We start from the raw sequence: 15,256 nt of genomic DNA, 5'->3' as shown, positions 1-15,256 counted from the left end.
CTCAAGAACATCTTATAGGACGCTTATGAAAGCCTATGAGATGGCTATGAAAGCTGCTAAGAAATCTTACTTTGCAGCTTCCATTGCATCCGCTAGCTCTCGCCCAGCACAACTTTTTAGAATAATTAGGTCAATAATGTCCTTAGGAGGACAACCAAATTTAAGCACAAATTCGACCCACAGCTGTGAGGCATTTGCGAGTTTTTTTGCAGATAAAGTCCTATTGCTCCGCCGTGACCTCCCTGCCAATTTAGATACAGTGACTGAACTGGAGGCCCCTCGAATGACTTCAGGTCCAGTGTTGGACCATTTCGATCGGATACTCCCTACTGATGTGGATAGATTCCTCCAAGTTAGTAGGCCCACCACCTGCCTCCTTGATCCGTGCCCATCTTGGCTGATTAGGGAGTGTCCAGATGTTGCGCGGACCCCTCTGGTTGAAATTATCAATTTGTCCCTTGACACGGGGACATTCCCAGGGGAACTGAAGGAGGCAGTGGTGTGTCCACTCTTAAAAAAAACTTCATTAGATCCCTTAGACCTATCCAATTACCGCCCAGTTTCAAATCTTCCATAACTGGGTAAGGTAATTGAGAGAGCGGTTGCTGAGCAGCTTGGTAGGTTTCTGGAGGAAACATCGGCATTAGATCCATTTCAGTCCGGTTTCCGTCCTGGTTTTGGGACGGAGACGGCTCTGGTTGCCTTAACAGACGATCTCCGTAGACAACTGGATCGAGGCGGGTCAGGACTGCTGATCCTTTTAGATTTGCCAGCAGCCTTTGACATGGTCGATCATGATCTTCTGGACCACCGCCTCGCAGACGTGGGGATACAGGGCATAGCCCGTAACTGGTTGTGCTCTTTTATCTCTGGTCGGGGACAGAGGGTGGCACTAGGGAGGGAAATGTCGTCGCGCCACACCTTGGTGTGTGGAGTGCCGCAGGGCGCAATTCTCTCCCCGATGCTTTTTAACATCTTTATGCGCCCCCTTGCCCAGATTATCCGGAGCTTTGGGCTGGGCTGTCACCAATATGCTGATGACACTCAGCTCTATCTGCTGATGGATGGCCACACCGACTCGGCCCCAAACACATTGACCAGATGCTTGGAAGCTGTGGCTGGATGGTTTCGTGGGAGCCGATTGAAACTAAATCCTTCGAAGACAGAAGTCCTATGGCTAGGTCGGGATGGCATGGGGATGAGGGACCAACTCCCTTCTCTTGCGGGGGCCCAATTAGTGCCATTGCCTTCCGTTAAGAGTTTGGGTGTAATCCTTGACGCCTCCCTTTCCATGGAGGCGCAGGTTACAGCAACAGCCAAGGCGACATTTTTCCACCTTCGCCGCATCAAGCAGTTGGTCCCTTACCTTTCCCGCCCTGACCTGGCCACAGTGATCCATGCGACGGTCATCTCCAGGCTTGACTACTGTAATTCGCTCTACGCAGGGCTGCCCTTGAAGCTGTCCCAGAAACTCCAGCGGGTACAGAATGCTGCAGCGAGGCTCCTCACGGGGTCTCTGCCATGGGAGCATATTCACCCAGTGCTTTTCAAGCTGCACTGGCTCCCGGTGGAGTACAGGGTCAGATTTAAGGTGCTGCTTTTGACCTTTAAAGCCCTTCACGGCCTAGGACCCTCGTACCTCCGGGACCGCCTCTCCTGGTATGCCCCACGGAGAGCCTCAAGGTCCATAAATAACAACACCCTAGTGGTCCCGGGCCCTAAGGAAGTTAGATTGGCTTCGACCAGAGCCAGGGCCTTTTCAACTCTGGCTCCGGCCTGGTGGAATGCTCTGCCTCATGAGACCAGGACCCTGCAGGATCTGATTTCTTTCCGCAGGGCCTGTAAGACAGAGTTGTTCCGCCTGGCCTTTGGCTTGGAGCCAGTTTGATTCCCTCCCTCCCCCCCTCTCTTTTTTCCCCTTCTTATCCTTCTCCTCCTGCGATGAGGCTACATTTTAATATTTTAATGTTCCATTATTTTAATTGTTGTGTTTTATTTTTGTTTTTAAGTTTGTAATCATTCATCTTGTTTTTATTATTGCTTGTAAGCCGCTCTGAGCCCGGCCTTGGCTGGGGAGGGCGGGGTATAAATAAAAAAATTATTATTATTATTATTATTAATATTATTATTAACTGAATTGGTTTAGGAGTTTTGTGTGCATATTTATTTTGTTGTATTGATGCTCAAATAAAGTTATATTAGGAAATCATTACAAGTGAGTCCTGCAACAAAACGTTGCAGCATGGAATGCTGCTATTCAGTTTTCTGGCCAACCAGACATCCTTTCTTCCATTCCATCTCTCTCTCTCTCTTTCCTGTTCCCGCAACCCCTCCCAAGTCAGTCAGGATTCTATGCCTACTGAGCCTGCTCTGTCTTTATTAAGCTGTTTGGGGCATTTCCCCATTAGGTATCCTGCCCTGAATATTTTTTGAAACTTTGGGATTCCTTCCAAGCCTAATACCTCCCTCTTTGAGAATCATTTCACCATTAGTATATGGGGCAACTTTTTTTTGCTCACTAGATTCTACTCCATGGGAACCCTTAAGGAGGCCAGCTTGCCTCCTTTATTATTATGGAAGATCTAGGTTCAAATCCCCATTCAGTCATGGAGCTCATTGAGTGACACTGGGCCAGTCACTGTCTTTCCACCTAACTTCCTCACAGGGTAGAAAGAACAATGTTTGTCTTGAAGGTAGTGTGTGGAGATGACGATTCAACTAGTCAAGGAACTGCAGCTTCAGACAACTGCAGTCAAATGGATGAGAGTAAACAGACATTTAGAAGAAGAAGAAGAGTTTGGATTTGATATCCCGCCTTTCACTCCCTTTAAGGAGTCTCAAAGCGGCTAACATTCTCCTTTCCCTTCCTCCCCCACAACAAACACTCTGTGAGGTGAGTGGGGCTGAGAGACTTCAAAGAAGTGTGACTGGCCCAAGGTCACCCAGCAGCTGCATGTGGAGGAGCAGAGACTCGAACCCGGTTCCCCAGATTACGAGGCTACCGCTCTTAACCACTACACCACACTGGCTCTTACAAATGGGATTTGGTGCAAGTGAGGAGATGTGGGGGCAGCAGGACCCCGGCTTTGGTGGGAGGGAAGAGGCAGCAACTTCCTGTTTCACCTCAGGTGGTGAAATGGGATAGGCCACCCCTAGCAGCAGGTACTGCAGTGCAAAAGGCATGTTAGAAAACAGTACAAAAGCACCAGCATTATAATCAGGAGAATGTAACACAATATTCCCAACAGCTAACTACACCTCCAATCTCTGTGCACAGTCTGCAGGTGTATGGCTAAAAGTGGCTGAGTGTGTGCTCTTCTTTTTAGAAATACTTTGCCTTGTTGACTTAATCTGAGCTTAATATTTTTTTTTGACTGTGTTGCATATTCTGCTTTCAAACTGGCATGGGAGGGGGAGCCCCAGGAAAGTTTGATCAACACAAAAACACCAGGTGGTTGTTTGTTAGTTTTGACTTGTTGCTTGCCTGGGAGCTCTTAGAGGGAAAGTTAGAAAAACCAAAGTGGGGGAACCAATGGTTTTGCAATGTCTTTCATAAGGTCCTTTCCCAAGAAAAGGGATTTTCAGAAGGTTGTCCCTTGTGCTGTCTTGGGAAAGGTACATTCTGATATCAAACTTGCCAAAAGCCAAAAGATACTATCGCTGTAAATATTCTTGCTTCAACTTGTGAATTCCTGCTATTCATTAGGAATTTTCCATATCAAAAACCCCATGGCCTCATACTATCATTATATGATATGCTAATTATAATGTTTATCAAATACCTAATTAGTATTCTGTGCTACCACTCTGTTAAGTACATTGCTACAGATTGATAGAAGAAAACACAATCTTTAATTTTGTTATCACATTTGAGAAGGTACATAGATTACTTCTGGTTACACTAATATAACAACAATAATCTAAGCAACAAATGCTGATAAAAGAAACAAGTTCAGTACATTTCAGTACTGAGGAATAGTCCCGTGTGAAAAACGTTTAGACACCATTTTCAATCCTCAGTGTCAGTTACCTTCAGGTGCCTTTACTGTCATAATGAAAGCAAAAATGGTTTTGGGCTGAAAAGCAATCTCTTATTTGGAAATAAGGGGGTGAGTGTTTAATAGCTTTCATTATTTTTAGTCTAAATGTGGCATCAAACTGCTTTCATGAGAAATGAACTGATTTCGGTTTTCCACTATTTCTTTGAGGATTATTTCACATTTACCTTATTTTTCCAACCTCCAGAATGATTCACAAAGAGCACATTTATTTTCAGATCTACAACTCAGAAAAGAGTTCAGGCACTGAAGCCACTGCTCCCTCCTCCAATAGTTAAGGACCTATGCTTTGGGAAAGGATTTATTCCAAACAGGTATGTACAATTGTTTAGGTAATACCTTGTTACTAATGGGGCCTGCTGTAATCCTTCTCACAGTGTCAGCTTGCCAAACTAAATTAGCCTACCCATAGGACTAATAATAATAATATTAATAATAATAATAATAATAATATCCACTGAAATATCGTATGTCTCACTTTTATTAGGCAGGCAGGAGAATGCCCTTTTGTGTTTTAAAAATATCCTGGTGACTTTACTACAGATCCAATCACTCCAACCTCCCCGTTCCATTTGTCACATTCTCCGCTTACATACAGACTGCATTTGTAACACCATGATTGACTTCAACATATTGTGTATGTGCTAACAACTAGCTGGTTGATCCCACTGGACCTTCCAGCACCTTTTAACATGGTTGGTTACCGTGTTCTGTTTAGCAGCTGAGAACTAGGTCCACTCCTTTCTGGAGGGTCTCGGAAGTTAATGATAAATTCCACAGAGCTCTGTTGTATATGATGTATCTTTCTGTTTGAAGCCGCTGAGACAGATAATCTGAAGCAAGGTGTTATCATATCCTGATTAGAACCAGATCTGTTATTCTTTTACACCTGCTCAGGATTTATTGCATTTTATAAGCAAGCAGCTATTAAATATCTCTGTGCAATTACCTCCTTTTTAGTTGCTTTGTGAATTCTTATATTCAGAAAAATAGTAATATATTTTAGCATGAGGGGTGGGAAGAAGCCTTGACTAAGAGGCAGAAGCGAATGTACCTGCGTTTGGGTACAAATTATTATGTGCATATGATTTGAGTTAAAGAACAAAACCCACATTTTTACATCCATGGTAGTGGCGTTATTTATTAAATTTATATTCTCCGGGCATTTTACAAAATAATGGCAGTCAGATGTTTTCCACTAAACACTCTGCCAGCCATACAAAGGGTCTTGCAGCCAATTGGCTTAAAGCACTGTTGATTACTCACGATGCCCTTCCTGTGAGGACAGGCCCCGAAGTGTTGTCTTTTGATAACACTGGCTCCTTTAGAGCAATAATGCTGATACAGCTTCCTGTCTAATCGTAAAGCAATTACTGCACCTCCAGAGGGAAAGCACTTTAAAATGTCTAAGCTTAGCTTAGACGGGATAGCCTTCCCTTGCTGGCCTTAAATGTCATTTCAAAATTGCCCATTTAGAAAATGTGTGACAAACCCACAAAGCAATGGATAATGGGCATAAGATCTGCAGCATCTTGATAAAATAAGCCCTTCTGCAATGGTTGTTGCAGGAGGAGATTGCTGTGATTTCCTGCAAGTTTCACTTGGCTCATGTAAAGCAAACTGGCATCTCTTCTGCAGCAGGTATGCACATTGGGCAGCCACAATTGGCTTCCAAGGGTGTATGTGCTTTAGGATTGGCATATGACAATTAACATGTGCTTTGTATGGCGTTTCTTGTAAAGCAGGGACAGCTAGCCCTCCATTTGGGGTCCTGGTTCAATTCCCCCAAGCCAATTTTTCTGCCGTCCCCATACCTCATGAGTTTTGGTGGCAGGGGCAAATTTCTTTTTAAAGTAGGCCCGTTGCTAAAGTGGGGATTGTCCTGATGATGATGACCCTCTTCCTGGTTATAAATTCAATAATGGAGGGCCTTTGTGTCTGTGCGGGCCAGTTTAAGAGGAGGAGGGCACCTACTTTGACCATGCTCACCACCAGATTAGCTGCTGAGAACCACAGTCAAGAGGTCTTTAGAGCCGGCATGGTTCCACAAGGGATGGAGCCTGTCTCTTAGGCTGAAACCCACATTCCACAAATGTGGAATCAGTGCTACTTCTCTAGAAAAAGGGGTGCCAGAACTCACCATAAACATCTCCCTTACTCTCTCTTTCCTGCTGAAAAAAAGCCCTGTGTGGAATACCCTCATTTTAAAAAACATTTCATTATGAAATGACTGACTATTATTGCTGTAATGTGCATATGGATAAGAATGGGTGATAAAATGTCCTTGTTTTACTGGTTTATCTGTGTTATGATTCCCTCAAACACCCCTTTTTGGGTGGCTTTGGAGGGGGAGTCTAAGGCTGTATACACATTACCATTTACTCTGGCTCCAGTGTGCTTCCACTGCTGATGTCTGAAGTGATGTGCACACAACATTAGCCACAATGTGTGGCTAATATCCATCCTGTAGTTTCTTGAAAAAATGCTGCTGTTTGATGAGTCTTCCCTCAAGCCAGCTTCTATCTGATGACAAAGCGTGTTCTCCTTCATGGAGAGCACGTGTTGCGGTGGGGGCCGCCAGGACACTCCAAAGTTGGGGGTGGGCTAACTGATCGTTGGCCACTAATGTGATTGGGGCTTCCCTTGTTGTTGGGAAGAAATTAATGTTGCCATTTATTGATTGACAGCCAGAAATGCTAAAACTCTTTGCACGAGGCTAGGGCTTCCTCTTTTCACCCGTGCAGCAGATTGCCCGTCCCTCCCTCCCTAGAATAGGGTTGTTTGCTTTGACCTTGCTATGCCTGTCATGGGGTCGTCTGCTTTGGAGCGGGGGACTTGTAGGAATTTTGTCCATCTGGCTGATTGGTTGGAGCCATTCGGTTTTTGCCTACTGCGTAGCAAATCGTCACAACTTGTAAGGTTGCAGTTAGGCATTGGTTTATGGTTTGGTTGGTTGAGGGGCATGGATTGGCTGTGCCTGCCCCTCTAATGCTGCTGCTGCAAGGGATTCTATTAAAGGAATTGGGGGCTAACTATTGCTCTGTCAAGGGGGCTCGGGCCATAGCAATGAGCTCCTGGTTGCATTTGGGGTGAGGGCAGGTTCCCTGCTCAGCCTAACCCCCAAGTGTATTCCCCCATTCTGACTTCCGCATCGTGCGGAATGTCAGTCTGTCCCCCATGGTGAGGGCAGATAGTCACAACCAATGCCTAAGCAACCACTCACAAATTTGTATTTTAATAAAGTTGTGGCCAAAATTATGCCAAAAACTTTAAACAAAAATTCTGTGTGATGTGTGAGTTATTGGGGTGGACCTGGGGACCTCGACACGCAATAGAAGTCACATTCACTTTCCAGTTAAGCTAAGGTATGTACAATTCAGACAGCAATTGCACATGCACAGATAACAGCTTCATGAACAGGAGTTGGGGAGTTGCAGGTGTGGGGAAACAAAACAGATAATGTGCATTTAGTGAAGTCACCCCACCCCCTCTCTGGTGTTTACAGCAACATGTAAATATAACTCAAAGCACATTAGGCGGGAAGGGAATGGCCTTGGTGAATTTAACCTGCCATGTGTGGATAGATTAATTTGCTTCGTTTGGATTTAGAATAATAGAATCATAGAAATGTAGAGTTGGTACCATGAGGGTCATCTAGTCCAACGCCCTTTCTAATGTCCAGCAGGGTAGTGGCCTATAACTTCTGTAATGTGGCAATGTAATATATCGTCTGTAACATATCATTTGCGTGTCAAGACCCCGAGGCCTCCCCCTATGTTGAAAAAGACACATTGACACAATATATTAGGTTAATGGGCAAAATTTAGGCCACAACTTTATTGGTTACAGAATGTGAGCGGTATTGGCTTACGCATTGGACTGAACCAACTATATCTGACTCCTGCCCGCTGTGCAGGGAGTCCAGGAAGGGTCAACCACCAATAGGGGGAGCCCCGCCAATGCAAATCGACTCAAGCTCCCCCAGGGTTCAAATAGCTGAAGCCACATGCCCCAGTCCGACAGGATTGGCTGGCCGGCCTGAGACGCGGTCGGGGACTCCCAAATGACACAGGGGCACAGCTCAGCCCTGAGAGTGAGAGACCACACGGTCTGCCCACAAAGCCTCCCCACACAGAAGTGGAGTGGACCTGTCAAAATGGAAAGCACAGTACAGTCAAACCTCGGGTTACAGATGCTTCAGGTTGCCTTTTTTGGGGGGTTATGGACTGTCAAAACCCAGAAGTACCAGAACGTGTTACTTCCAGGTTTTAGCGGTTGCACATGCACAGAAGTGCTAAATCGCACTTTACGCATGCGCAGAAGCGCCGAATCTCAACCCGCGCGTGCGCAGACGAACCGCTGCGGGTTGCGAACGCTGCGGGTTGTGAACGTGCATCCCGCACAGATCACGTTCGCAACTTGAGCGTCCACTGTAGACTGTTAAAAGCAGAAACTGGGATACCAAAAGAGGTGAAACTTATTTCCAGCATTCTGATGAATTTCAACAAACCAACTGTTTGTTCCCCCAATACAGTAAGACCGTCAGATCAAATTGGCACTGCTGAGCTCTAGAATAATCAGTTTTGTGAGTCTTTGAAAGCGGAACTGCTCTTGTGTTTTGGGGGCTTATGGTAGCTTTTAAAATGAATAAATTTAATATTTATTTAAATATAATCCACTCTTTGACAAGGATATCAATGTACATAATCAACAACAAAAAACCCCAGTATATTTTAATATGAAGGACGTTGGTGGCTGTGGCTTATGCCCACTGGGACTGGTAGGGCAGAAAGCAGGGAGGTCAATAACAGTAGGAGTCAACTAATTCTAGTTTTGTCCCCTTCCTCTTCCCTACAATGGGAAGACTAAGGAGGAGGAAGCTGACAGCCACTGCTATCTCCTCGGTCTGGTTCTAAGTACCGTATTTTTTGCTCTATAAGACGCACCAGACCACAAGACGCACCTAGTTTTTGGAGGAGGAAAACAAACAAACAAAATATTCTGAATCTCAGAAGCCAGAACAGCAAGAGGGATCGCTGTGCAGTAAAAGCAGCAATCCCTCTTGCTGTTCTGGCTTCTGGGATAGCCGCGCAGCTTGCATTCGCTCCATAAGACGCACACACATTTCCCCTTACTTTTTAGGAGGAAAAAAGTGAGTCTTATAGAGCAAAAAATACGGTAAGTAAGAAGGCAGGCAGATGGGGGCTGGCTAAGGGCTGATCGAGGTTGGTATCCCATTTGCCCTAATGGACCAGTCTTCCCTGGACACTGGGAAACAACCATGAATGAAAGCAAGGATATAGAATGTTATGTACTGAAGTTCTCACCCTGGGCCAGCAGGGGGATACTGTAGATAGTTATGCAAATGAAGGACCGAAAAGTGACGTTCAGTGATTGGATAGTTTGTATGCAAATGAAGAGCTGTTTGAAGAATCGCTGTGTCATCTGCTATGTTCGCCCGCAACTTAACATAGAAACTCGCAGCGTTGTGTGGGAGGTGAATACGTGGTCTTGTGGGTGTATGTCATCTGATATTTGCTTCATTGCTTGCTCCAGGAGCCATGAACGCAAGCATCTCTACGTCAGGCCAAGGCATGAAGTTCTGAGCACTCTGCTGGAGGACTCTCTGGACAGAAGGGGTGTGTATCTGGGGTGAGAGAAGAACTGTATCATTGAAGCAGAACAGAGAAAGGAAATGACTCAATCATCAAAAGGCCCTCCTTCCTCCGGGGAACTGTCCCTAATCAGTATTAGTCCCTTACAATAATACTATTTTAGAAGCACTGTGAACCAGAGCACTGCGTAGCCATGTAAACTGCTTCCTGGATTTGCCAAACAAAACACTCTCCGGCAATTAATAGAATTTTGCTATTAGCCTCACTATGATAAAGCAATGCAAACCTTGCACGCTAATCCTACAGCCGTTCTGTTTTAGAAGGACATTGCTTACCGTGTGTGTGTGTGTGTGTGTGTGTGGTCATGCAAGGGGAAAAATAAGAGCTGCTTGGATTTTGTTTGGCTTAAAACATTGTGGCTATGGAAATTGTCCTTGTTACCCTTGCAAGAGTTATTACAAAGCTTCCTCGCGGGAATTCCCTGATTAGTCACCGCTTTAGTATTAAGTTTGGATAGCTTGTAGTGCATGCCAAGGATCCAGTAAAAGCTCTACCTTTTTGTGTTTGATAATGAAATGAGGCTGTGCCAAAAGTTGGCAATAAACACTGTAGGCGAAGCAACAAGCACGCCATAGCTCTGGGACCGGGAATATTACTGAGACGTGGTCCTTTATAATTAACAGTGATTAGACACAGAAACAGATGTGCGGCACCTCTGAAACAAATGAACTGTTTGTTCTTTTTTAATGGAATAGAAGGAAATTTCAACAAAGTGAACAAAAAAGGGCTGCCTTCGAGCTTCTCCTACATTTTCTTTGCCCTTTCCCTCCCCCCTTCATAATCAGCAGTCGCTCCTTCTGACCAAGATGGTGCCTCATGTGTCACGGGGCAGTTCTGGACTGTCATTATTTTCAGGTGGGATCCACGTACCAGCAAATTCAAGTTACACAATTTGTGCCCTAAACCTGTTTCCTCCAAAAAAACGGACTCCTCACAATACGGAAAGTGACAGGAAAATGCACTGAAAGAACACTCTCGTTCTCTAGAGTAGGAGAACACTTGCTTGATGCAATGCCAATCCCCACAAACAAACCACAGTGAATGTTCGATAAATAACACTAGGGTAAAAATACCAAGGGATCTGCTTTTACATCCATTCCAATAGCCTTAGGATTCTTGAAGGCAAGCCCAGTGGTGTGGTGATGCTCTCAGGCTGACCTGAAAGATACCTGGATCATCTTGGCAAGTACGACCCTTAGGGAGGCCTCTCTGAACCTTGACTCACCTACTTCATAATGTCTAGCAGATGATCAGATCTGAAGTAAGAAACCGCTCATACAGCCATTTTTTATGTGTTGAGGTTAATGGAACAGCTTTGATTATTTTTGATTGATATAAATAAATGATAAATGAAGTACACTTGTTTTGTGTGTGATTTGGGGAATTGAAACTGTGGCTGTGCAGACACCATACAGTTAAAGTAACCCCACCCCCCATGCAAATCCTGGGAACTGTAATTTACCACTCACAGAGCTGCAACTCCCAACACCCTTAAAAACTATACTTCCCAGGATTCTTAAAACAGCATGTCCTTTTTAAGTGTATCATATGCACATAGCCACAGTTGGTGTGTGTGTGTGTGTGTGTGTGTGTGTGTGTCTGTCTGTCCCCAATTTCCAAACAATCCTGGTCCCCAAAGGGTCTCGTGAACATTTATATATCTCACTTCACTGTATCCCTGAAATATCGAAGTCAGGATGTGGTAAGTGAGGCTTTGGACGCAGGTTGAAATCTTTCAAGACTTTTCCAGCATATGAAAATGCACTGGAAAAGCATTTTCAGAACATGAAAAGTAGTAGTCTTATTTGGCCCTAATCATGATTTTACACTATAATATTATCACATTATAATGTAAAATCATGATTAGGGCCAAATTATGAGGGAGTGACACATTTATATGATGATTTGTTCACCTGAGGCAGACTTCATGATGAAAACCAGCATTTAGTGAGACAGATGAACAGTTGTGATTTCCCTTGGCCCACTTTGGATTTGAATACTGTTGACATTAGAAGAGCAATTGAGTGTAAAGGAGAGTGTCACCTCTTACAATTATCATACTATTTAATTTATTTAAAAGCAGTTAAAACTCAAAAATCTCCAAGCAATTTGTACATGGTAGTGAATATGGTTACTGACTTGGTTCAGACATCATGCCAAACCTTGCTTTGAGCTTCCCAACATACAAACTATGGTACAGAACTGCTCCTGCTTCTGGGGTGCAATTCAGACATCATGCCAAGCTACAGCTAGCAGAAACCAAAATTTCTGATTCTTGTTTGCTGTCTGATCACAGACTATGGTTTGAAAACGTGAACATTTCCCCAAACCATAGTTGTGTATCGCCACAAACTCCATGTTATAAGATTATTATCATTTGCATAGACTGTATGAAAACTTTATCTAGTGATATGATTTCAGGAGATGATACAGTGGCCAAGAGGAGTCAATTAGGGCAAAGCTGAATGCCTGTGTTGCAATATCCAGCGATTTAATTAAAAATAATGATGATGTTTTCTTCCAGAACTTCCTGCTTCAGAAGTGAATAAAGACTTTAGCAGCAAAGAGATTACAATTAAGCCTGGTCCAGAGGACATTATGAGACAATGAAGGGGAAGTCTGAATGAAGAGCTGCAGGAAGAATCTGGCGAATCTGTAGCCTCTTTCTATCATAGTTCTGTATGCTATTAAAACACAACAGAAAGGCGACCTTCTGAGGTAGTCAATATTGGTATTCCTGTTGGCAAATGCTGGACACATACCATTCTGCATCCTAACAAGGGCTTTCTATTTGCTTCACTACATAAATCACTTTCCTGATTTCTTCTTTGCCATTGCAGTGCATAACTACCCTGAAGCTGCCCACTGTTCTCCTGGTGTTTTGAATGTAGTCTAAATACCACTAGTAGGTTAGTTGTGACACCCAGAGTCAAGCTTGAATTCTACTTGGTACCCATCCATCTCGATTTCTGCCAACCACATTCTCATATTTACTATTTGATTGTCTGCCAAGGATCCCAGAAAGCCAGCTGGATTAGTAGTGACTTGTCCCAGTGCTACTTCAGCAAAGCATACTTTAACAAAATGTTCCTTTTTCTTGCAATAGTAGCAAACAGAATCCTAGGCAGAATCCTGCCACCGACATTTTTCCTCCCTGTTTTGTGAGTTTTGTGTGGTGGATTGTCCCTGTAGCTGTGACTTTCTCTTCAGAATATGAATACTGTCAGTGTGAGGGTGGGGAATGCTGCTCCTTTTTTGAAGGTCTTAATGGTGGCCTCTTTACACTCTCTCATGCTACTTCACTACGCTTTTTCCAGGGTAAGTCTCTCATCCAATTGTAGTTATTTGGACACTTTGAGTTTTTTGACATCCACAACAATTATGTCTCTGATTATTTCACAGAGGAGGATATCACATTCACAACGCTCAGCTAGGGAATATAGAGAGGTAATAAAATCATCCATAGGTTCAATTTTCCTTTTTCATACGAGTATTAAATTGTGCCCGTCCATCAATCGCATTGCTCCTCACAATGAAATGTTTTTCGAAACTTTCCACTACTTTATTGGATTTCTTTAACCCTACCTCGCTTAGCTTGAATGACATCTGTCCAATCCTTCATTAGATAAATGAGCGTATTAATCCCCTCTTTGGATTTGCTTTTTAACTCTGAAGCTAGCCGGAGCTTCTCATATATGTGCCTCCATCTGGGTCACTCACCAGAGCGGGGACAGTCAACATGGCTCCCTCCAGATGTTGCTGGACACCAATTCTCATCATCCCTAACAATGGGCCATGTTGGCTGGGGCTGACAGATGTTGTAGTCCAATAGCCAAAGGGCACCATATTGCCTACCCTTATACTATAGTCAGATGAAGCTTCCCAAGCTATAGGCCTCTTCCTCACCATTGCTGATCTTGATATGCTGAGCTGTCTCTAGCACCATTCTTTTTCAGTCAGTTTGTGGGTGTGTGGAATCCACAGTACAGTACTGCCTCCATAAGTTATATGGGGTTCTTGATCAAGGTATCGCTTTCTCTTTGCGCTTCACTCCAAGAACTTTCCTCATTCTGCCCTCTTCCCTCCACAGCCAAAACTTAAGAGGACAATCACTGATTCACATTGTATTTATATGGGTGACTTTATCCCTCCTGGCCCATCATCAAAATCTGATTTTGGAAGGAGGATGCTTATTCTATTTTTTAAAATCAATGTTTGGTTTAGGATAGGGGAATCATATGTCCCATTTTACAAGTTTCCTCATTTTACTACTCCAGTTCACAAATCATCACACAAACATCAGGAGGCTGCATTCAACTGTGTATGAGAATCTTCACACACATGCCTCTGTGGAACAAACTGCTATTTTTGCATGGGTACATGTGGCTGTCACAAAAGGTAGCGTAATTTCAGAAGGAGGGCTGCATTCAAAGATTTTGAGAAATGCTGCACTAGTGCAGTCTTTAGATTCATATACTGATTACTGGTGGCTGCTTTATGGTTATATTTGGTGTGGCAATTTTGCTAATTTATTATAGATGCTATTAGAAAACAGAGCTAATAAAAGCCATCATGGCAGGAGCCTAGAGGACCAGCAACATAAGGGCCACATTTCAGGCCTTTTGGGGCTTTTCATTCTGTTTTATAAGAGAAATGTCAAGTTTTATTAAACACCATTGGTCGTCACAAACATGGGAAACAAACACCATTTTATATACAGCTTATATGTCCTGCAAAAGGGACAGTATTGCAATTCATTATAAATGACTCCCTGCACAATGCAATGTATTGTGCAGGATAAATTTACACCTAAACCTTTGGGTTGCAAGGGCACACACAGCAACCTTGTGAGTTAAATGAGTTAAATCTCTCCCAGGTATCAAATGAATGGTTTTATCACTACCATTCAGGAATGAAATGTTGTCAAGAAGTTCCTTTAGAATTTTTTTTCCCAGAAGAGAACAAGAAAGAGGAATATGGTACATATAACAGAATGTCCTTCATGTTTCCAGTGCCACTAATACATATGTGTCAACTCACAGGGACTTTACCATTCCTATGAGAGCTGGCATGCAAGGATGGGAGTGTAGTTTATTTTAAGCTAGAAAGCCAAGATTTACCAAGCAGAGCCAGGTGCAAAAGGTATGTGGTTAGAACTGAAGAACAAGGTGCCCCTGAGCACATTTTAAGTCTGGGAATTTCTTTTCCATACCAGAACTGGACTGAGCTTCTTCTTCTTTGGAGATCACTCGTAGCCAAGTAAGATTGTCTTCCATAAGCAGGGTTTTAACAATGAGTCCGTAAGTGAACTTACAGTCCTTTCATTGTTAACTCAATCTTTCTGCATTTTGGCAGCCTGAATTAAGGGTGTGCATGTATTTCTTTTTGCTGTTGATTGTTGAAAAAATTGGAAATCAGAAATAATTGCCAATCTACATGTCACCGAAATCACTACTAAAGCTCGCTCCCTGCCCCCATTCTATTGCACGCCGCATTTTCCTATCAAAGAGAGGAAAGGGAAAA

The 15,256-nt window shown here is 43.6% G+C and overlaps 1 protein-coding gene across 7 annotated transcripts in view; it reads left to right on the top strand.

The window, feature by feature from the left end:
* The window catches only part of LOC310850973 (uncharacterized protein), an 86,223-nt gene extending 73,785 nt beyond the window's left edge, over positions 1-12,438 (top strand). For 4 of the 7 annotated variants that reach the window (XM_083752977.1, XM_083752978.1, XM_083752976.1 and 1 more), the window contains exons 4-8: positions 4,277-4,372; positions 6,529-6,591; positions 7,391-7,423; positions 9,615-9,697; positions 12,258-12,438. In XM_083752977.1, the coding sequence (XP_083609103.1) occupies positions 4,277-4,372; positions 6,529-6,591; positions 7,391-7,423; positions 9,615-9,697; positions 12,258-12,343 (361 nt within the window). In that variant the 3' untranslated portion in view covers positions 12,344-12,438. Of the gene's footprint in view, positions 1-4,276; positions 4,373-6,528; positions 6,592-7,390; positions 7,424-9,614; positions 9,711-12,257 lie in introns of all 7 variants that reach the window. The other 3 variants (XM_083752981.1, XM_083752980.1, XM_083752979.1) reach the window with 2 other exon arrangements.
* The last annotated feature ends 2,818 nt before the right edge of the window (positions 12,439-15,256 follow it).

This window comes from Podarcis gaigeae (assembly GCF_964106915.1).
Source record: "Podarcis gaigeae genome assembly, chromosome: 1".
NCBI classification, from domain to species: domain Eukaryota; kingdom Metazoa; phylum Chordata; class Lepidosauria; order Squamata; family Lacertidae; genus Podarcis; species Podarcis gaigeae.
This window is presented reverse-complemented; position numbering and strand designations above follow the sequence as displayed.